This window comes from Egretta garzetta, unplaced genomic scaffold, assembly GCF_000687185.1.
Source record: "Egretta garzetta isolate BGI_Z169 unplaced genomic scaffold, ASM68718v1 scaffold641, whole genome shotgun sequence".
In the NCBI taxonomy this organism is placed as follows: domain Eukaryota; kingdom Metazoa; phylum Chordata; class Aves; order Pelecaniformes; family Ardeidae; genus Egretta; species Egretta garzetta.
Window position 1 is genome coordinate 994,831 of NW_009258758.1, and position 24,428 is coordinate 1,019,258.

General features: G+C 35.5%; 1 protein-coding gene across 5 annotated transcripts in view; it reads right to left on the minus strand.

The window, feature by feature from the left end:
* Positions 1-1,223: 1,223 nt before the first annotated feature.
* The window catches only part of NSUN6 (NOP2/Sun RNA methyltransferase 6), a 25,834-nt gene continuing 2,629 nt past the window's right edge, over positions 1,224-24,428 (minus strand). Inside the window, exons 1-12 of one of the 5 annotated variants that reach the window (XR_004841248.1) lie at positions 23,639-24,330; positions 22,783-22,938; positions 21,020-21,099; positions 20,007-20,116; positions 17,110-17,263; positions 15,434-15,515; positions 12,882-13,001; positions 9,779-9,923; positions 7,776-7,924; positions 7,578-7,671; positions 6,691-6,816; positions 3,665-3,748 (exon numbers count right to left, since the gene is read on the minus strand). Coding sequence is in view for 4 of the 5 variants with exons in the window: in XM_035888995.1 (XP_035744888.1) it covers positions 3,536-3,748; positions 6,691-6,816; positions 7,776-7,924; positions 9,779-9,923; positions 12,882-13,001; positions 15,434-15,515; positions 17,110-17,263; positions 20,007-20,116; positions 21,020-21,099; positions 22,783-22,938; positions 23,639-23,713 (1,410 nt within the window). In the remaining variant the exon portion in view is untranslated. Of the gene's footprint in view, positions 3,749-6,660; positions 7,672-7,775; positions 7,925-9,778; positions 9,924-12,881; positions 13,002-15,433; positions 15,516-17,109; positions 17,264-20,006; positions 20,117-21,019; positions 21,100-22,782; positions 22,939-23,638; positions 24,331-24,428 lie in introns of those variants that run through there. The other 4 variants (XM_035888995.1, XM_009649283.2, XM_035888996.1 and 1 more) reach the window with 4 other exon arrangements.

Consider the following 24,428-nt stretch of genomic DNA (forward strand, 5'->3'; position numbering starts at 1 on the left):
TTAATCAAATGTTATTCAGTCGAATTTATTGCTTGGCAATTTGTCTATAATTTATTTCCCCACTTTTATATAACAAACTGTTACATATGAGCTTACAGTAGCTTTATAGACAGTTTCTTTTTATAACTTACCGCCCTAGAGATGTGTTCCTACGCAGCCCCAAAAAAGATTTATATCAGATATAATAGAGATTAAGCTGATTCTTCTAACTCATCCGTGTTCTCTTTTCTTACTTCATTCTTACCACTTCTATCTATCATGCTTACCTACTCCACAATGAATTCTAGCAGTATGAAATTGGATTTTCTCATAAATTTTTTAGTCATGAACAATTAAACGTAAAAAGAAGGCCCTTTATGCTTTAAACGACCCATTCCAAAGTAATTTCTCATTGATCACCATCACCAGCCTATTTCTTACTAAAATATTCCCTTTTCCTTAAAAAGCGTATGAAATCTAAAACCTGGTGGACTCCATGACACTGGAACAGGAAAAAGCTGTATAATAATTTCATACTATACTAGGCTGCCTATTTTAATATCTTTATACTGACCAAGGTAAATATTTAGATTTGGCACTATTGCTAATCACTATTTCTGCAAACAGAGAAAACTACTTTTCAGACTTTCTTAAAGACAGGATCTGATTGCATGTCTAGTCTATCTATTTTGTAGGGTTAATCTTTCATTCCAATGACAATAACTTTTTTTAATTTAATATATAGGCTGCCTATTTTAATATCTTTATACTGACCAAGGTAAATATTTAGATTTGGCACTATTGCTAATCACTATTTCTGCAAACAGAGAAAACTACTTTTCAGACTTTCTTAAAGACAGGATCTGATTGCATGTCTAGTCTATCTATTTTGTAGGGTTAATCTTTCATTCCAATGACAATAACTTTTTTTAATTTAATATATATCTCATATAGTATATATATAAATATATATATATATATTCAGCTGTGCTTCAGCACCAAACACTGAAGCATAATGATTCAGTGTGTAAAGCAGTCTTATCAGGAAAGTAATCCTATTATATATTAAAAAAATATATATACAATACATCAAAATTGTGACAGTGAGAAAGTATTCCTGCACTTAAAGTCACAGTAAGCTTGGAAGGGAAAAGAAAAGAAGGGCATCCATCCAAAATAGGCATCTAATTTAGCCAAGCCTGTAGTCAAAGGCAGGATGCTGGCTCCTTCAAGGGACGGTTTGGAGCACCTTAATTCAGTTTCTGTTCTGAACTGCCTGATGAAGAAGTTTCTCCCCTCTCCTGCTCCCCAGTTACCAACAGAGAGAGGGACCTAGGGGAAAGAGCTGAGGTTTATCCCTTTAATATCCTAAGTGTTCTTTTAAGTCTAGCAGTTGACTTTTGCAGAAACAGCTCTAGTAGTTAAAGTTCAGATAGCAGTAGTTAAAGTTCAGATATCAGTAACTTTTTTCGGGTGAAGTCTGGTCTGCAGTTAGTTAGTTACACTGGAATCAAATACAAGTCAGGTTTTCTTCCCCCCCCACAAAGAAATTTCACATATAAAACCAAGCGAGATGACCTTCTTGAAAAGCCTCGTTATCAAAACCAAAGACATCTGGGAAAGTCTCAGCAAATCTTCCACTAAAAATTCAGCAACCTTAATTCTTTCAAATTCATCATTGCACAAATCCTGCTACTGAAACTGGAGGCAAAGTTCCGTACTTTATATGCGTACACAAATTTCAGTATATAGTCTGTGTGCTGATTAATGTTTACAGAATTTATATACTCTGCAAAAATAAAACGCTTTTTTACTAGCACTGAGTTAAAGATTTCAACATGTACTTACAATAAAAGACTAATCCCTTTTGTTACCAAGTAATTATTTTAGCCATATTTAGAGTAAAAGGACAGTAATTTATAGAATGAGCTTTTATGATTCTAAATAGGATATCTTGCCTACTACTGAGGAAACAAAACGACTTTAAATCTTGTTTAGACGTGTCATGGTTAATGGCAAGGAGTGACCAACAAAAGTAGAGAAGTAGTAGACAAGAATTCCATCCTCCTATCCGGCTACGATGGGCCTTACAGAGGATGTACCAGTCAATCCTGGCAGAACAGAAGCAGGGATATTTGTTTTATTTAAGGACAGTACAAAACATACGGTATCAAAACCTCTATAACAAATATAAGCAAACAACCAGACTACTGAGAAACAGAATTGTATAAGTTGTTTTGCTTGTGAGCAAATGCAAAAGCACTTCTGACAGTATAAAGACAAATTATAAAAAAAGTATCTCTCTTTTTAATCCAACCAAATAGTGATGTGTGAAAAGACAGACATTTTTCAGATAATGCTTTTAAAAAACTGGAAATTGATGAGTGAGAGAAAAAGAAAACCCCAAACACACATACATGTCAGTTTACATTTTTGAATTGTATTTACCTTTCCCTCTAATTTTAGTGCTATTGTCAGTTCCAGCAGTACTGAGAACAGAGAATATCATTCAAAGGGAGAACATCTCTGGAACTGAAGCAGACTTTACAAAGACATCTAACACCTTTAAGAAATTTAGATTATTAAAACTCTGAGCAGTGCAGTAAGGCAGTTCTCATTAGCATGCTTCCCCAGTTTCAACTTTCATATGATTTTAGCTGGTGATGCTTTCTAACCAATAAAGAGTTAATATTCTTAGTTGTTTGAAAGGTGATTTGCAACATTTCAGATGGTATTATGCATTGTTTTCTGTTTTTTGATATATTAATCACAACTGTAGCCCCTTCTGTTGCAAATGTTTGATTTTTAAATTGTCACTTGTCAGCCAGTCCAATAGGCTCTTTCAGAACCAATACAGTTTATGCATGGGAAGTTTGATGTTGAAACAATATTTATTTACATTCCCAGAGTGAGATGGTTTAATATATTCATGCTGCTATAAAAGACATGCTAAAAAGCCTAATCGTATTTTGTGTATATACTATGTGTACAGAGAATCTTGCTTGTATTAAAATAAAAGAGAAATGAGGTTCTAAGTATCAATTTATAAAACACTTCTTTGTAAAATGTTACAGTGTTTTGTGAAGCACTATTTAATGAAGCATTAAGTGGTGGTGAGCATCCATAGAAACGACCTTCCCCAAAATTCACGGTAATAGGTCCTACCTATTTTCTTTATCTTTGCATTTCATAAAGTAGCTTGCTTCCCCTCCCAGAGAAACCCTGTTCCTGCGCTTGCTGCACTAGATAAGCGACTCGCATGGGGAAAGATAGAACAGCCAGCCAGTGAACATGCCTGTTGTTCGTGCACTGACCTGTTGTAAATACAAAAGCAAATGGAGACTCAGAAATGATACTACCCTTCCCCCAACCATGACTTTCTTTCTGCAACCTGTGGCTCTTCCCCAGCAGAACAGCTGGCAGATTTTATTGCTGCCATAGAAACCATGCCGTCACCCCGTTGGCTTGGCAACATCGCAGCAGTAAGAAACACACTTCACATCTCGACTGTTCTTAGATTCACAGAGGTATTTTTTCAGGTTGCATTCCTAAATGCTTACTTACTGGTCGATTTAATAAATTTTGCAATGAAAAATCCTATACAGTCCTTATTTGCCAGTGAAATCAGATCATCTTCCCTGGAATCTTGCAAAGAATTAATATCCATTCCTTGCAATGTCACAGCAGAAGGATCAAATCTCTGCAGCAGCTTCAACTGATCAAGCGACAGTCCAGCTCCCCTCATGCCTTCTCCTCCAATGTGAGGTTCCTTTTTAAGTGACAAAGAAAAGCAAGTTATTGCATCAGTAAAGTTCTTAAGTGCCCTAAACGTATTCTGCTGAGTATATGCAGAGCTGCCTAACTGTTAATGCGGACAAGCTAGGTTTATACCATTCACACTAGCGGAGGATTTAGAAGTAATGTGGCCCTTCTTTTCTTGCCTTCACCTGGCCAATACGTATACAAACATATATACAAGGTCCAAAGTACTCTGGGGAGGTGGTGCACCTAATCCACTTTAGCCCAGTAGTTCAGAGCACTTGCTGAGGACAGGTACACAGGTCTAAATAAAATCATTACTCAAAGGACTGAAACATCACAAGAAAGCTGTTATTACCAGACAATAAGAAGGTCTAAAGGTTTTAGGGTGCTACTTTTAAATGATGCAGCACTTCTGTGTACCGACTAACAGCTATGAGTTAAGTTAAAAATAGTGATTCTTTAGCCAGTTACTAATATACTCAGTAACAGTAGTAGAAACACCTGGATTCTTCACATTAAAAACTTCAACTGCAGAGACTGAAAGCCCCAATCCAGAACACTTTACTGCCTGAAAAGGTATCGTTTTGGAAGATGATGCAGCAGAAACATCTGAGCTTCAGATTTTCTGTGTCATGTAATTAGACTAACAGGTAAATGGGACTACTGTTACATGTGTATGTATATGAGGCAGAGAGAGAAAGAAAGAAACAGCTTAGGTATCTGAATTCAGGAGATGACATTTGGCATCAAAATCCTTGGAAAGGAGAAGGGCTTAAAATCGCACCCCTTTTCTCAGCATTTCTTGTGAGTAGCCTTGACTGCTTTTTATTTTATACACTGATTCCTGGAAAAAAAAAAAAATCTAATTCTTAGCTGGATTGTACCTTCAATGCATTCAGTAAGAAGACAGAACAAAATGCACAAAAGCTGGCATTGCAATATCAAAACCGGATCTCCTTTGTAGATCTAGTCTAGTGTAGTCTGTAATGCAGCCTACAGCAGAGTATTTTTGAGCCATCACATTTTGCTAACACATGAGCTCACCCAGTCAGTACAGGATGCGAGTTAGTTGCTTAACCACGTACTGCATGCTGTAAAGCTGGGCAGCCAAGAGGTTGTAGCCCGATTCTTCTCTTCCTTTCCCTTAGCAGGATTTCAGTGCTTTCCAGGTAAGAGACAAAAAGAGGTGTCCATTGCAAATTGAGAAAAAATAACATACAAAGGGAGACACGGGTAATGACTTAAGTAATGCAATAGAGGGATGAAAAGCTAAAAGTCTACAGAAAACAGTGTTACACAGGGTCAAGCGACTTGCTCAGAGACAGACCAATTTTCTCCTCTACCTTTTCCTTTTTCCTTCCAGTTAAGTTACTGCATTTAAGCTGATACACAGTATCTCCTGTGTAAACCTAAGAGGAAATAAGCCTGCATAGACAAAGGATCAGCTGCCATGCCCTAACCTCCACCTACGAGATCAACACCTATGGCTCCATCTCCTGTTCTGCCCTTACCCAGCACGATTTCAGGATCTTTTGCCAAACTGAGAAAGTGGGAGACAGTGGACTGAGTGTATAAGGTGTCCACTGAGACTAAAGAATATGGAAAATACATAAAGGAACATGAGGTAAGTCAACCCTAGACCTGTTTCCTGTTAATTGGAAAAGATCATCTTAGTTTACACTACTGGGGAACTGGTTATAAGATACTATAAATCATCTGTGGGTAAATAATTCAGCCTCATCTCATTTAAAATATACTATACACCGAAGCTTTATTTTTATAGATATGGCATTTGTGTGTGAAGACTAGTGCTTTATTCAAGACTGATATTACTGGTGAGAGAAAGTCTATGAAACCAGAAGTAATCTTGCATTTGCATTAATAGGGCTCGTGTGTAGCCTTGTCATTCTATCAAGGACAATATACATTTTACCTAACAGCATAGAAAACCTCAGTTGAAACAGCTGGAACTGAAAAATTCCTAGTAAATGGATGGTGAGAAAGCAGGCAGAAGAACCCTGACATACAAAGAAAAGCTTCAGTTCTGTTAAATCTTTACCAGCTTTCATATAATTTCTCATTGTACACCTATTATATATGGTCTTTTAATTTCAGTTAAAAGATGCATCTAAACTTCTTAAGACAGATACAAGTCATCACAGAATGTGTAAGTAAGCTAAACAGGTATCAGAGTTAGACTTTTCCTCAAAGCCATGATGATAAACAACTAACACATCCAACTCATCACACCAATAAAGAGGAAGAGAGACGCATAGGGTCTGATGATAAACTCTTTCAATGTACTAATAAAGGCAACATTATTTAAATGTATGCAGTATAGATAAAAAATTCTAGAATCTCCCTATATATTATCTCCTCCCAGACATCTTAATGGTAGACACTGACTCCAAAAAAGACAAAGTACATTCTTGGGACACTGAGCCTGAAATAAATTTGTTCCCTCATTCCTTTACATAACACAAAAATAGCTCCTGTATATAAAAGCCTCCTTCCTCAAAACACAAGGTTCTTTCCATTTATCTCCCATCCCTTATGCAACTCTTCACTACTTCAGTGGCATTAATAAAAAATTTTTCACCTCTCCTGTGAATGTGCAAAAAAAGATAATAAAATATATGCATTAAAGAACAATTGCAAGAGACATTTCAACCTGTCTGAACTATCTTTTGTCCCTGCTGTGTTTTAAGTGACTGTTGTACAAATCAAAACAAACACAGTACACAGTGGGAAACTACTTAACGATCCCTAAATGAAGCTCAATTAAACACGAAAATAGATTTAAAAGAGCCTCAGAAATCCTTGTGTTATTTCTATCCACAGCAGTTAAAACTGTCAGCAGTGGAAAAGAGATTTATTGATAGTAAATATAGTGTGTAACTTTACAGTGCCAAAACCGGATTGTGTGAAGTACCTTGAAAATACTATTACCTGTGGCTGAAGCTGGAGGCATGGAAAAGATTTCAGAGCCCAAGCAACTTGTTCCTCATTTTCAGAGAGTGTAATTGTACATGTACTGTATACCAAAATACCTCCTAACTTCAGCAATTTCACTGCCTGCAGGGAGAAATAAACAATAGTTCAGCTTATTTTCATATGCAAAAACTTGCATATTAAGCAACATTAACCTAGAAACCATTAAGCTACAATATTAAAACTTACCACTTAATAAAGTCAAATCTTTCTGTCTAAGACAGGCATTAGGATACTAATTCTTCTCAAGGAATACAGCAAATAATTCCATGGATTAGAAAGATTTTTCTTTCCAAATCAGCATTATAGCTCGTGCAGTTTATTAATGCCACTGCGATGATTCACCTTGTAAGATTCGTTATTTGTATAGCTCTGCATATCCCAGACAGATTAGTTCTGTTTTCATCACCTGCTGCCAACCATGGATGCACAATATTTTTATCAGTGATATTAGATGTCAACTGTTTCCACATATTTGGCACGGAAGCTATATCTATGCTGCTTTTCAAGCTGTGGTTCGCTCTGAATACAGATAATTCAGATTTAGACAAGTATCATGAAATCTTACCTTTGAACATCACCCCAAGCACACTCCTACTCGCATGAAAAGTTGCAATATGGCCTCCTGGCTTTGTACTCCACCTCATATCCCACACAGTACCTAACAGCACCACTGCATGGGAGTTCTATGCAGTGAACTTACAAGAGTCTGTGCTGCTGCAGAGAAAAGACTTTAAGTTGCTCTATGACTTACACTTTTGTGATTGTTATAAATTAAAACTGATGAAACTGAAGGAATAAAAAACCACATACAAAGGTTTTTATTTACTATGGCTTACATATACCTCTCCTGTGCTCCAATGAATTGACCTCACCTAGCAACAGATGGTGGAGCTGAGAGGTGAACTGAATCTTAGCACTATCTTCTTTACTTAAGTGCTGAAAAGGTAGGGAAAATGAGCCACCATTTTTTGGTATGAAGTTTTATGCTGCAACAGCATTTATCTTCAATTTAGCTTCTCTACTCAATGATTAATGCATACCACAGTGAAAAGCTTCCGCTGTAGTGGCTGATAAGAGGTCACTTCCTTTAAAGTCGAGGAATAAGCCATGTTTGGTCTCTGTCCCATCCCACTACATGGAGCATCAAGAAGAATCCGATCAAATGACTCTGGTAAGAATGGAGGTCCTTCTGTAAAAAGCAGTTAGCAATGTAAAATGTGGCTGTTTCTTTCCTTGAGACTTCACCATAGATAAGAACAAGCTGTACTGCTTCCTTGACAGAAAACATTTATGTTCTATAGATAGTGTCTGCAAAAGTAATCTCAGCTAGAGACAAGTCTCAGCACTGCTGGTGGTAGATTTCATGTCCCAGAAAACTAAAGAGTTTTAGTTCCGTGAGCTCAAACAAATACATAATATTTTTTAACCTTAATTTAATACTTTGAAAGTAAAATGTAAAAGTAAACAAACAAAAATGCTGAAATATGATTGGTCAGAGGCACTGAGTACAGACCTGTACATAGAGACTGTAATGAACCACAGTCAGCTCATAACTGAACCAAGTGTGCAAATCTTTACTGAGAGAAGCCTTGTAGTTAACCATTAAGACTGCCTTGAATAATAATAATTGGACTGTCTCTATAATAACTATATCTGGCGATGCATATATATCTGTAGAAAATAAAGCACTTCATAACAACATGAAATATTACAAGTTATAACGTGTGACAAATTATAACATGCTGTCTCCACAGCAGAACAATCTAGTAAACAAGGATTGTGAAGACAAGAACAATTTCTGAATACTGCCTGGATAGGTAAGGGAATATGTAACTTCTATAGCTCCAAAGAGCCTATCCTTTCAGCTGAATCCCACTGGCTCAACAGCCCAAAGTTTCTATCGCCTTAATGCTAGAGAGCCTCTTCAGCTCAGCATCACCAAGACAAAAGTGGCTCCATACATGTATCTGTGAGTAACCAATGAGGAAGAGAGCCTTATGCATGCTTTACCTCCTTTTCTCCTTCTGCTCCTCAAACACTCAAGTTAGGTTATAAGTGAAAACAAGTGAGTGACTTCATACTACTGCTACCTACCTTGTTCCAGCCCTACAAAATGAGTCTATCATCTGATTTATCTACCTCTGATCCATTACCACAATGTTTAAAATATGTCATTTCTTACTCGCAGGGATGTACAGAAAAGCCTTCATGATCTCTCTGTATTGCAGCTAGCTCTTGTTCACAAAATATTGTACCACCCACAATATTTTATGTTCATAGAAAGACTACTAAAAAAGTACCTTTACTCCTCCAAAGCAGGAATAATTGCAAGGCATAGGGACAAGGAAGGTGAACTATGCCACCCGATTCCTACTTAGGCTAAACAGTGACTGGGATAAAACAGAGCGAGAAAGAACAGCATACTTTGCCCAACAAACTAAACATAATCAAGGCAGCAGATACTGTTTAAATCGTTCCGTCATGGGAATAGAACCAGTATCATAAATACAGCACTTCAGAAAAGCAAATGAAATTAACTTAAAATAATACACTGTGCTTCTATAGAACTTTCCCCTGAACAGCTGAACAAACATCAATGAACTAAACCTTGCAGCACTCCTGGGAGTTAGGTATTAATAACCCCTTTTCACAGATGAGGATTCTGAGGCAGAAAAGCCAAGCAATTCTGCAAAAATATTTTTTTTCTCAGACTAAGTCAAACAATTCAGAGTATGGGGTTAAATGTTATCATGAAAGGCGGCTTCTTCAGTCTTTGATATTATCTGGGAAAGGAATGCATTTCCTTTGAGCATATTAGGTTGTGATAAGGACAGATAGTTTGAGTTTTGTATTTGCTTTATGGAGAAGCTGACAATCACAAAATAGTAGAAAATAAAAGGGCATTCACAGTGCTGAAGCAACTTAAGTATCTGCTAAGATTTCAAGGACTTGCAGACCTGTGGCAGGTTTAATACTACTAGTGCAAAACTGATTACTATTTTCTTCTAAAAGCTACTACTACCACCCAAGCTGTTTACTTTACCTTGTTCATTCTCTCTCTTCTCAACTGAAAGTGCCTTTGTTCCATCATAGCAAAAGGCCTTGATGCAATTCAGCTGTAGCAATTCGGCATTCTGCTTAATTTTTTTGACCTTGTTAGCTATCTTGTCCATGGCTATTACTTCACCCTGAAAAAAATGCAAAGTTTCTATCAAAAGCATAGGGATTAAATGGATGTGCGGTTCCTGATTTCCTCCCCCCTCACCATGAGCACCGTAATTCCTGTATTTTTCATGATACCTGCAGTAGGCTAGATACTAGTCGGTGGCTGTGTGCATTCTGAGTTGCACTAGCTGTTTGGCAGTCACTCCCTAATGGCCTCTATGTCTCACTTTTGGCAAGTGTTTTTCTCGTTTGTTTGTTTTTGTTTATTTTGAACTTTTTTACTGGGCACTAAGGTAAAAATGTAATCATTTGAAAGAGGGTAGATGTCTCAAAGACATAGAATCATAGAATACAAGGTTGGAAGGGACCTCAAGAATCATCTGGTCCTACCTTTCTAAGCAAGAACACATTCTAAACAAGATGACCCAGCACCCTGGCCAGCTGAGTCTTCAAAGTGTCCAGTGTGGCGGAGTCAACCACTCCCCTGGGGAGATTATTCCAATGGTTGACTTTGTAAAGTAGATCAACCGGTTGTGAATTTGCATGGAGATGGTAGAAAATGTGATCACATACAGCTCAGTCCACAGACATGTATCTGGCCTGCTCAGATTCATACTGTTATACCCGCAGTAGTTGTCACTCAAGTTACTTTGGGAAATACTGTAAATACTAGAATACATTTAGTAGTTGGGGGAGGGGAATCACAATCACATACTACTTCTTTTATGTAAGAATAAGATTTCTCTTTTCCTCTCCCAAGATAAATCAAAACAGACACACACCACTATCTGCTAGATGAAATCTGTAAACACAAAGGAAAGTAAACAGTAGCATCAATAAAACCCAGAACAGTAATACTACCTTCAAAAAAAACCCCCAAACACCAAAAACCTCTGCTAGACTTGCTATAGCAAATAGAACCTGCTGAGAAAATATGCAACTTTTTCCTACTTGGTGATGACTCTCTAGAGGCTTATGGAAGGGTAACATGACTAAGATAGTGTAAAAAAACAAACAAACAAACAAACAAAAAAACCTTCAGTAAAGATAAGCTGTTAAGCTGTTGACTGTATGTCGTGTTAGCCAATTTGTAGGTCTAGGACTGAGAAAAAGAAAGGATTTATGTTGTGTCAATGGTGTCCAGCCTTCAGCTACTGTGAGTCAAAACACCTCTTACAGGAGCACTCAATGACCTTACACCACTGCTTCTCCCCTAGCACCAGTCAACCTATAGCACATGCACGCTAACAACTGACTGCGCTTGAAAGTTAGCTCTGTTGCTAAGACAGCGGATCTGCTGCACGTGTGCCGAACTGGGGATATAAAGAGATAAATCCTTCTCCTGAGAGGCTTTCAGAAAAAAGAACAAGCTGGAAGGCAACAGATCTTCCCCATCTGGCCCATGCCAGCCACTGCCAGAACAACTTCCTGAAAGACATCTGGGAAAAACAGTGGTCTGGACTGGGATCCAGATAATAATAAATTCTCAAGCCTTAACTATTCCCAATTCCTTTTTAAAAGCTCTTAATTTTACATTTTATTTACCTCAAATATACTAATTTTTACAATTAAATCACAAAAAATACAAGATTGATTCAAATATTCTGAAATCTTAATGAATTAATATACTGTCTATGGAAATTTAGTATGGAAAATCTGTGAATGGAACTTAAGAACCAAAAACCAGTGCAAATTTACTAATATATTTTTTCCATATCTTAAATTAAAATTATATACACAGAAAAGGAAAAGCAATTCAGATAAATTTCAATTTCTGTATTCTAAACCTTTACCACTTCAGCTGGAGGTAAACACAATCAAAATATCTAAAATGACTATGGAAAAAAACACTTATGCAACGTCATACAAAATGTATATACACAGATGGAGAAAGTATAGATGTAAATTAATCCATGACAGAAATACATGCTTTTACAGACTGCCTGCCTTTATCACACTGAAATTCTTTACTGGAAGCTTTATAAATCTATCAAATAAATGTCTAATGCCTGTTTGCAAATTTTCCATACTGAGGGAAGAAACACTTCAATAAATAAATGGTCACAGAACTGAATACATGCCTTTTCTAAACACATTCACATCATTACCCACTGTTCCCTCCCATTAATGCACAGACAACCGTTGAAGTACTGCATAATGTAACTGCAAGATTTCTAAATAATCTGATATATTCTAATAACCCTATTCCAATGAAAATAGTAACACCTTACAAAATTTTTAGACGAAACATTATACATTTTTCCCCTCTCTGCTAGAAAAGAGTAACCTGCATTTCTGTCTTTCATTTTGCATATAGCAATTTAATTTATGCAAATTTGTTATTCATATATGCACATTCCTTTTGGCTTGTGTGTTATTTTCCTTTGTCTTTCTGTAATTATTTTTTTTGTTTCTTCTCACGTTGTTAGTTTCTCATAAGATATTTTTGGCTTTGTGACCTTCTACCTTAGAATTACAAATTCAGATTAGTAATTCAGTATAATATCATATCTGTACTGCATAATGGGTAATTTTTACTGAGAAGACAGTTAATTGGATTAGGAACTTTTTAATATGTTTTTGTACAGAGTTGTACATTCTTTTGGCACACGGCAGTAAGCCCTGATTTCCATGTATTCTCAGTTTAATGAATCCAGCATATTCCTGAGTAACTTTGCCTTGCATGTTATGAATTCTTCCATTATAGATAAACCAGTAACATTTAAAAAGTTAAATCAAACATATTTCAATTTGCAGCAGATAAGGTTTTAAATACGCTACTGACTATTTGATAGTCTGTGCCCATTTCAGTTAACTCTGATGTGCAGCAAAATATATTGGTAAGCAGAACGTTCAAATATTAATTGCTTGCTATTGTAAATTATCTGTGCATTCTGACAGGTAAGTGAAGTGAGTTGTGCAAATGAACAGTGGTCAGACTTTCTTCACTTAGACAGAAAACACTCAACGACTTATCGTACCTGGTCATGCATTAGTGTTGCAAGGTGGGTTGTTTTTCCTCCAGGTGCAGCACACATATCCAGAATTCTCTCTCCTGGTTGAGGGTTTAAAACATGGCTCACAACCACAGAAGGCAAGTTCTATCATAAAAACAAATATGGAAGAATTCACACCTCATGTCCCATATCAATTCCTATATTAAGGAATCACAGACTTGTTGAAACAAAAATTAATTCAGCAGTGAAGATACCTAAGATAATGCTGTCAGTTCCTTAACAGAAAATGAACTATTGGGATTATATAAAAAAAAAAGATAGTATAGGTCAGAAGTGTCCAGTGGCTCCTTTTTTATGTAAAGCTATATAAAAGTATCTGCAACTGAAGTTTAAAGATTCATGACTATGGAGACTACAGTGCTAAGAGTCAAAACAGAATAAGCTGATACTATCACAGATAGCAGCTCTGTATATTACAAGTATTATATATTGACCTGTTTATCAGAACATTTACTAGATGAACATACTGGTGTAGTATAGTAACGAACAGTAAGATCAATAGGCAGGAGTTTAAATTTGCTGAATTAAGATACCAAGAAGCTGAACTGTGTTATTAATTGTATAAACAGAACATATGCACTGAAGAGAAATAATATACAGTAACTGCACACAGTATTGCATCTTACACAGTACAGAAATATTCTGAAAGGTTCTCTTCTAACTTTGTTCAATATAAATGTATAAAGCCTTTTAAAGTTGCCTTTACTACATGTTGTCTTTGGTTAGCACAGTTTCAAGTTCCATGCCACAGTGTTCAAAAAAATGAACAATAATTCATCTCACACCTGGCAAACTCAAGTCAAAAAAGCCAGGCTCAAAGGACTGTGATCAGTGGCACAAAGTCTAGCTGGAGGCCAGTCAACAGTGGTGTACCCCAGGGGTAGACACTGGCACCAGTGTTGTCCAACCTCTTCCTTAGGGATCTGGGTAATAGGACAAAGTGCACCCTCAACAGGTTTACAGAGGATACAAAACTGGAAAGAGGGGTTCATAAACTGGAGGGTTATGCTGTCATTCAGAGGGACCTTGACAGGCTGGAAAAATGGAGAAACAGTAATCTCATGAAGCTCAACAAACAGAAGCGCTAACTCCTGCACCTGGTGCACCCTGTGCACCAGCACAGGCTGGGGCTCTCTGTCTGGAAGGCAGCTTTGCAGAGAAGGCCTTGGGGATCCTGGTGGACAAGAAACTGAATATGATCTAAATTCTCATGTGCACCAGTCTCTTAAATAACCTGTCTCTCTAACAATTCTGTTCCCTGAAAGCAAGTATTCTGATAAGCTGAATCAAGGCTTCTCCTTTACTGCAGGCCATGAGACAATATATGGCTTGGTAAACTACCCTTTGCCCACACCAGAAGACAGCACCGATGCTGATTTAAAAATATTAAGATGAATTATAAACAGAATATATGCATAAAAATAACTCCTCTGCTGGACTGACTCTTCTGACAACATAAATAGTGAGTAAGACAATTCACTATAGTAAAGGACTTACTGTCTGAGTGATAGTTATACAAATCAAATGAGGAGATAACTTAGAATTTCAGAGAATATCTCTGAACAAGGGTTAATTTGAGATAAAATTTACATTTGCTTTAAAGATTAAAAAAAACCTTTTTTTTTTCCCAAGGTTGGACAGCTTGATTTTATTTTAAAATCTGGTTTTAAATTGTCATATTTATATAAAAAAATACAATACCATTGTTGTCACACTGATTGTCTGAGAAATCCAGATGAGATGTTCACCTTATCTTTTTATGTCAGCAAACTGAAATCAAGAATTTTACCTGAATCAAGAAATCTAGAAAGTTCTATGATTTCATCATCCTATATTTCAGAGTAGCACAGGTGGCCAATTGTCATGTCTGAGTATTGCTTTTCGTTAGTTTTATTGTGGGGAAAAGGAGTATAGGTATCACAAATATTAAAGATGCAAAAGGAAAAGCTAGCTTGAAATAAGTTCTTAAATTTTACAATAAAAACTACACAAATTTTGTCACTCTCTGGAAGGTGTGCAGTTTTATGGCAAAGGTAGTGAAAGCTGTGCTACTGTAAGGTTCTTCACGGTTATTTTGTTCAGGCAGATTTTTTTCATTAGGGCTAAAAAGGTAAGGATTTTCTCTTCAACTTAAAGTCAACCCAATATTTGGAGATTTTCCTGATAATCTACAGAAGGATGTACTCTGAAAGAGGCTCATATATTAGAGTTCATAGACAGATTCCAAAAACTAATAGTTCTATGCGGAGTATCTGTGCAAAAAGGATTTCTAAGTTTTGAAGTGAATATCTCTTAAGTCACTTTGAAGTCCTTTATCATATCTCACAGTATGATTAAACCACCTACATATAGATACTGACTTCATTCTAAACACTTTGTTTTCTTTAAATCTAAAGAGTGAATTGGGTGCCATAATACACAATGAGTATATAAAGTTTTAATGTGTGCTTAGAGGTTATTCATTACTTTGTAAATAGTACAGACTTTTTTTTTTTTTTTTTTTGTAGCAAACGTACCTGTAAAAACAAATGACTAGGGAGCACATTGTCAAACGAAGGACTAAGGTAGACTGGCTCTATCATTCTTATGCCCATTCCACTGAAAAACGTGAAAAAATATATTTGAACTTCAGATTTATAGTTTTAACGGAATTCAGTTAAAATCATTATGCTTAGAAGTAGAAACTGGGAACAATAATCTTATAAAAAAGAAAGCACTTACAAATCAACTAAGAAAAATACTTTTACAATTTTATAATCTGATATTCTTTAAAATTACATCATTAGGTTATGTAAACCTCAACAAAAAAAGTACTACGTTACAAAATGGAACTATCCATAAACATTGCAAAGCAAATTTATCACAAGACAAACTGAGATCCGATCCAAGCCTTGATAATGTAAAGAAATGCAGAAAACCAGATTTAAATACATTAATTTCAATCCATAACTGCTTTTGGCTAGCCATGTATGCACTAGGGCACTGGCATATGATTTCCTGCTTAGATCTTACTCTGTTTTTCTAGATTGTCTGAGATTTCAGTCGAATAACTGAAGAAATTATATTTCAAAAGCCTTACAGGAACATTGATTTGCCTGCAAAGCAAAGGTTTGAACTTAGAAGCAACCTAAAAGTTTTAAATACGGATTAAGTTCTGACACAGATTTCATTAAGTTCAGACAAAGGTACAAGGAAATGAACAACAATAAAAAGAAAAACAAGGAAAAAATACTGATCCTGAAAACAATAGATTACTACAAATAACAAGAACGAGAAGGATATGAGAAAGCAAACCTGCAGACACCAGATTTAGTGTTACATACTGCCATTCCATGTCATCCACTCAACAGCTAAACCCTGCCACTACTATGCCACAAATATAGTAATATTTAAACTGTAATAAATCAGAAATCCTCTAACAATGTAAACTTTTTTACTAGATCTTTTGTAGTTTGTTCTTGGGATGTAAAGTCTTGGTCATTAATTTGATGTCCATGCTCTTCTACACTGCTTCTTATATGAGTTTTAGATGACAGAAGAAGAACAAACCATATGCTTTGGCAACAAAATAGAAAAGCAAGTAATCTTGAAATAGATAACTACCTTGGCAAATGCTATTAATTTTTTTAAGATATCTGACCTTATGCTCTGTACCGTGCCCCACCAAAAAAAAGCCCCTACAAATATTTTTAGGAGATGGAGAAATCAAAAAGGCTGCACTTCTGTTCCATCCAAATAGGAAAGTGGTACAGAACAATTTACCAAAATGCAATTTTGCCACAGTGAGAATGTTTGTTCTATATTATTGAAATCATATGCTAAACAAAAATTCTTAAAAGGCTCCCATTTATTTCCTCCTACCTCTCAAGTAAACTGGTATCTGGATACCACTATGAAACTAAATGTTGAGTTTGCTAATACTTACTGTAGTAGTTTAATCATAATTGCCATCACATTGCCACTCACTACCTTAGTTGTGAAGTTACAGAAGACAGCAGGAGGCACAATTCTATTATATTCCCAGAAACCAACGCTTCCCAAAAAATACTGGAAATCGCAACATGCAACACAGGTCTCAGTCAAGACCATCTTGTTGTTTCACATAGGTTACAAAATATTTCAAAATGTCTTCCCATCTTCTTCCTTCCCTTTGCAAAGTTGTAGGTGTAGATTGCAGTTACTACGGACTTACTTCAATGGGCCACTTGAACTAAAGATTTCACTGCGACTCAGTTCTGAAATCCCATTTCCAAGGAAAACTTTGACTCCTTCAAATTCTTTGGCTCCTCTTTTACATTTCCCTTCAATATCTGAATACACTGAGACCAGATCTCCAGCTTTCATAACTGCTCAAAGAAGAATTGAATTTTTGAGATTAATATTATACTTGACAAGACAGTAGTGAACAAGTAATTTAGGATTTTCGGTAGACTACTTACTTCAACTCCCATATCATAGCAAAACCTAAACTTTGTTAATGTAATCAAAGAAAAAGATTAACTGATACTAGGCTTGAAAGTGTACATGGTGAACGATGGCTACCAAATGACTAGAGCTATCGAGAGGCACAAGATTACAAATCAGACTGTGTGCCTTGTTTTTTAAGAGGCTAGACAGATCTTCACTTTATTTATTTTATCACCGCATGGTGCCCCGAATTTTTAAGCACACTCTTCGGGATTCAGTCCTCTGTATGTGCTCCAAGCACACAAGTACATCAAACAACACTGGTTCACACTTACTGTACAATGACAATAATATTAGATTTGTCTAGTGACCTCTCAATAGCTAGGTAGAACATAGCTATAGCTGCTTTTTCTCTAACTATTGCTTTGATACAAGTGGTTATATATTCTTGCCGAAACAATTTTTCTGGGGTGGCTCTCTTCCCTCTAAGGCAACCGCTGTTCTCAATAATCCTCTAAGAGAGTTTTACATCTCCAGTTAAAACCCTCCAGATCAGTGAAGTATGTAAATACACACCAAACTCTAGAAGTGTTATCCTAGGGACTTAAAAAACTTTCTGAGGTAGAACAAAAATACATGGAAAGGGGGGATGGTTCAGGTGATTTTTTAGAATAGTGAGCAAACTCTGTATACTGACTGGCTGAAAAATATGCTTAAAAATAAAGGCCGCCACTGACAGTAATAAATAATTTTCCAAAATTACATTTCTGATATGTCTGACTGGCTGGAGCAACCAGAAGATATGACAAGTAAGACTAATGACAGATCAGCTTCCCAAGAATTCTTTGAATTGTATTTAGGAATCTTTTTTTCTATTTTCAAGTGGCCTTCTGAATATGCACAAATGTCCTGGAATTCTTAAATGGTAATATTTGTTGGGTAGTCACTAAGCAATTTTTTTTTTTTTGCATAGCTTCTTTTTACACAATGCGACACAAAATGTAATGTGGTAGCCTACTCTTATAGCCTGTTTAAACTTTACTGAACAAAAACTTGCAGCAATTTCATTCTTCCATCAAGCATATTTGCCAATGATTTTTTGCAGTAGTCAAACATAAAGGATTTTATTTCACTCTCTGCTGACAAACGTCCTTTCAAAATGCGTTAGTACTGTATACAGTTCTTAAGCTTTTTGTAGCTTATATTGGCATTTCATAAACATAAAGCTTAGAGTTTGAACAGTTAAGTTAAAGTCAAAGCCCCCTGATAATTAGTTTATCCTCATTTGGGTTGCAAGTTCAGTGATTAAATGTGTGTTCCTGCTGTACTCTTTTTTTCCCTAGTTAGACCATCTGTGCTTAATACAGCCTTATTATATTTGGCCTCAAGTGGGTAGCATGCCCTCTTATTTTATTTTCCTATCTTCAATTCCCCTGAAGTGTTCCTAAAGTTTTATAGTATCTTTTATTTTCTTTGAATTGATGTTGCATGCATAATTACATGCAGCAATTATGATAAATCACTAGTTGACTCAAAGAGGGATTTGAATATTTATGAGGTTGTCTAAAAAAGCAGTTTCAACAACTGCTATGGCAATATACTTATTTCATTATCAAGTCCTAGATTGAAAAACATTCCTGTTCCATGAATTGGACTTAAGTACATGCTTAAAACTTCTTGAAGGTTTTTTCCTGAAAGGGAATGAAGTTAAGTGGCTAGATAAATGCTTTCCTGACTCACTTTGTTTAATAATAAGAACCATGATGATTAGTAGGTCTCATCACAATAGAATAATGAGGTGAATCATCCAAAATTATACTGGTTTCACATAAAGTTAATTTGACCTTTAAATAAAAAATTAATGGCTGCTGAATACTAAGCATGTATACATAGATTTTTTATCTTGTCTCACAGGCATTGAAACAAAAATTTCCATTTCTTAAGAATCTGACATCAAAATTGAAGATTTTTCTCATCAATAGAAAAAAAAAAATCTTTTTACTAGATGTCTCATACACGAACAATATAAAACAAATCGCCAATGGATTATAAAAAGAAAATCCATTTTTTTAGACCTGTAACAGAATCTGACACAATCGTGAAAGCAAATGCCTTTGTGACTGAATGAAGAAATAACATATCTGGAAATAGTATCTATTGAATAATCAATGCACATCCAGTTACCATGCAGATGTATCTGTTGTTGCATTCCTTCTATTATTTTTTTTTGACAAAACTGAAAAGCAGTGAACTTCTGTGAGTTTATTCTACTGCACATCCGTATTTAAAGTTACATTATTCAGTAGTAAAAACCTCTTAAAAAGCCAGGTTTTACCTTGAACATGCTCATTAAAAAGATTTTCAAACGAAAACAAGAAACTGAAATCCTTGAGAACTAATACTTCAGCTAGGAATTACATATGAGAAAAGGAACTTAAAACAGGCCAGGTGAGAAATAATTACACACAATTTATCACAAGTGTAATGCAAAAATAGTAAAAATCTCCAAAAAACCCATAAAAACTTTAAAAAATGTATTTACTATAAATTACAACTATAAGAATTTCAGCTGTGAACAGAAAAAAAAAATTAATGTCACTACTTATTGGAAATTGTAATCAAGCTGTAACATTTTTCCCATCCTCTTTACAACTTAACTGGGTATATTTAGAGAACTCTTACATCTTGAGGTAGATATGATTCCAGGAACATAAACATGTGCTCCTCGAAGTACTGCATATCCACAGTGGGGTCCAACAATGACTTCAGATGCATGTTTTTTTAAATCTCGCCTAAAAATACAAAATGTAGTTCAGTTTGGAAAAAAAAATAAAGTACACTGAAAAAAATCCAAATAGCCCCCAAGCAAACCCTAGTTCATAAATACTGGTTTTGTCACAATATAATTAAAAAAAAAAGTTAACTATCACATGTTACACTTAGAAGATTTATTCTAGTCCCAGAGGATTCAAAGGAAGGAGCCAAGAAGGAAACCAGTCCTCAAAATAAAGCAGATTCTGACACATTCTGCCACTATTATGAACCTGACATAGGAATACAAATAAATTATACTGGGATGTTACCAATCTCTACCTAATCATGATACAAACTTAATCTGAAGTGTGTTAGTCTTCATTATGAAGAACATACTTAAAATAAAATATCCATCAGTGAATTCAATAAAACAGTGAAGAAGCTCCATAGGGGCAGACACAGATGCAACATGGGAAATATCGAAACATATCTTAGGAACGAAAAAAGCCATTTTGCAGGGGATGAAATTGATTCAGAAATCCTCTCAGCATTATTGATCCAGTATCCCTAAGTCTTGCTCTGGACTTGATTCCAGTGGAGAAAACCCTGCCTGTATTTAGCTATAGATCTATATTCCACCGCAAAAGTTTAGTTCTTCTGTCTGCCACCTACCTGGCTTTTTAGAGAGGATGTACTTAAGTTACATTTTCCCCATAAAAAGTTAATCTCATAAATACAGAGAGAACTCTCTCTGTGCTTTCTTACATCTTTTAAGGACTAAAACTCTGACTTGGTTAGGATATGGACTGTCCACTAGGTCTTAATATAAATGAAGCTGTGCTTCATTTATAGTGAGTTAGTTATCATAACTGTTTAAGAAGAAATCTGTAAGTAAAATGTGTGTTATGGCATTTTAAGGCTAAAGACTGAAAATTTCAAACCTGGGTCCAATGACAGGAATTAATAAGATGTCCTGGAGTTTCGGGTGCTCAAGAACTGGAACGCATAGTCCTTTAAATTGCTGTTTCATTAAAAAACAAAATTATTAAGCAATATTAAAATCCCCAACCTTAATTAGACTGAAATTAGACTTAATTAGACTGAAAAACATTTCTTCATTCATAATTTATAGCTGTAGAGTACAAAAAACAAAGTAGTGGAAACAGTTAAGAGAAGTTGGGAAATAGTGTGTAAGAAGACACTCCACATTCCAAATACTGGTGTCAAAGACTAAACATTAAAAAAAATTGAGAAATAACGAGGCCACAAAGGGATTCACTGTGAACTGACTTCAGGGAGCGGGACAGTCTTCTGACACTCATAACCCTACCACTGGTTTTTGCTTTCTTCTGGAAGAAGGTTGTGTTGAGTTGTCATCAGATCACAGTAACACCACCTGAGAAGCCTGGGTCTAATCGGTGTTGTATTTTTGATGTTATTAATTATAAACCACTGTTTAACTCTACTCATGTACTGCCTGTCTTACTTAATATGCCCAGGTGGTAATGCTTTTTATTTTTCTTTTCAGCTTAACTTTGATTGGGTACTGAGTTGTGCATATAGTTGAAAAAAAATGACAGCTTGCCATTTTAAAAAACTGTTCCTGGACTTTAAAAAGATGATGTCTTCTCGCCTAAGCCTTCTAAAATATAACCTTAAAAAAGCAAACCCATAAAGTAGTTTGCATCTGACAAATAAGTATTTTCTCTTAAGAAAGAAAGCAATCCATAAGCACACTTCTGTTAAAAACTGTTATGTAGCTTCCTTTTCTAATATAACCACAATTCAAAATACAAAAAGTTTATGAAAAGCCAGTCTTAATTCCGTTTTCAGCAAAGCATTTTCCCTTGAAGCAAAATATCATACTGCATTACCCATTTCCAGATTTCTACAATCAAGCTAAAATTAGCATAACTCATTACCATTCTAGCCAGCAGAATACTGTCAACTGCCTCTGCATCACAGAAATGTCTTGGCTCCTGTCATGCAATAGCTCCCTGCACACCCACCAGCATTAATAATTTACTTAAAGAAGAACTGGATCTTTTTAGACAGAGTGAAGATCTAGGATAAAGTTTCAAAATAATCTACTTCTTAAACATAATGGCTTACATATCATCAAATAAATAAATGTTTAACTAAGGTAAGTAAAAAACCAGAAAGTTATATAGAGATTAAAACCAGGTTAAATAAAGAAAATACAGCAGCTTCAGGGCATCACTCTGGCTCCAGTTTCTAAAACATCCAGATTTTCTCACTTTCCTAAATAGTTTGTGCAATGAGACATACAGCCACTCTCCTTCAATCTTAAATAAAAATGTTCTAAACAAGCTGAACACAGCACACTGAGCTACAGTTTTTTATCTCTTTCTACCATCTTCCCTAGACTTATGATGCCTTTACCCTATTTACTACAGTAGTACCCCAATCCTATCTAGGGTCTGGATCTGCCATATGAAAAAGAGTTGGTTGTCTTTTCCCTCTGTTCTTGCCTTTCTTGGATGTATTAGATGAAGAATACCACTAGACAATGAATTTTCATTTAACGTTTAATGCTGACAGGAGATCAATATGATTGCATAATGTTAATACTAGTGGACATGTATTAAGTTAAGGAATAGTTTCCACTAATGAAAAGCTCTCATAATCAGACACAAGATGAAATATACTGTTATTTTTTCTGTTACGAAGAAATTGCACAAACCTTCTGGATCTCTTCAAACAGCAATTTTTTCACGTGTTTCACTGAGATCAAGTGGGTATTCACTCTAACAGTTGTGAAACCTGGTGGATGGGATAGACGACTTAACAGAGATTGATATTTACTCTCTGCCTCCTGTGTGCCTAAAGCAGTGATAAGCTGAAAGTGAAGGAAGAGATTTTATATTAGAGATTCACACAGCAGCCTCTTGCTCAGTGCGAAAAAGCACTGAATGAACATTCTGTAGAAATGGAGCAATATGGTTGTGTGGTGTGCAACAGGAGGAATGTCTATGTCTGGAGGCTTAATTCCAGTGAAAACCTCATAAATTTCTTGGAAAGGACTTGTTGGAAAAACAGTCGCATTAGCAAGATCATTTTAAACAGGCTGCAGCAAGTACCAGAAGTAACTGCTAGCCAGCTCTGTGATACTGTACAAAGAACAGTCCTAAGGACATGGAAGAGTAGATTCCAAACTATGAACTAGTTACTCTCATCCTGATAAGCAAAAACGTCATTTTTGTGTCCTTTGACATTAGGAATTCATAGACTGTCTATAGTTTTTTTGGTTCTACACTGGGGTAAGGGAGTATTTCTTGTCAATGTTATGTGGTTAATAAGTGGTTAACTTTCTCTGTGATCATTCTTTAGTTTAAATATTTTTATGTTAATTTGAGACAACATGCATAAAGAATAATTTTATATTTTAAATAGAATTATATATAAAAATCTGTGTCTAATGTGAAGACAATATCTTACTGTAAGGTATTAAAGTCACACAAAATATTAAATCAAAGGCATATTAACAGTGTTCAATTAGTGAATATTTGTCAATGATTAGTAGTATCTATTTCACATACCTCATTATTTCTGAACACTTTGGTGAGATACTCTTCAACTTCACATTGGAAAGAGATTTTGGGGAAGAAAGACATCTTTCTTTAGTTTTTAAAATCTGCTGGTAAAGAACTGAAATAAGCAAAATATTTTCTTAGCGTTTTTTATCATATTCTAGTACCCACAAACTAAGCTGCAGTTTCTGATTCTTCTGTTTTAATAATGCAGTTTTACTGTACTTGAAATTCCAAATATTGGTCAGGATATGACAGTAACACTACTGTTAATCACATTTCAGAATGTGTTCATTAACATGTTTAGCATGTGCAATCACCTTACAATGAGGCTACTGGTTTCCTTGCCATCATGTCCTTCCCAGCCATACCTTCCAAAGCTACTGTATCAGTGTTTGAAATGTGAAGAAAGCATCTCCACCTATAAATCCTGTCCTGTTAAAAGTTCCCCTAGCTATCCTTAGGGAGAACTTGCTGTTTAGTCCTAGAATTCACTCACAAAGGCTCCTCACAGAATTTAGCTTTGACTCTTCTAAGTCCCATCTTTGAAATTCCTGTTCTATTATATCATCATATCTGTTCATTTTTAGAGATAATCTAATTTTTCCCTGCCAGGTTTCTTTTTCTCAAGCTTAACTTCTTAGGTTTCCTCCATAGTTCAAATTGTCCAAGCTTCTTAACGGGGAGGTATGTGCATGCCTGTGGACAATGATTTTTATTTTTTCCATATATACTTAAAAAAATAAAGAAGGACTACAAGTAATAGTTTTCTCTTGAGTCTGCGTTTAATTCAGAGCAG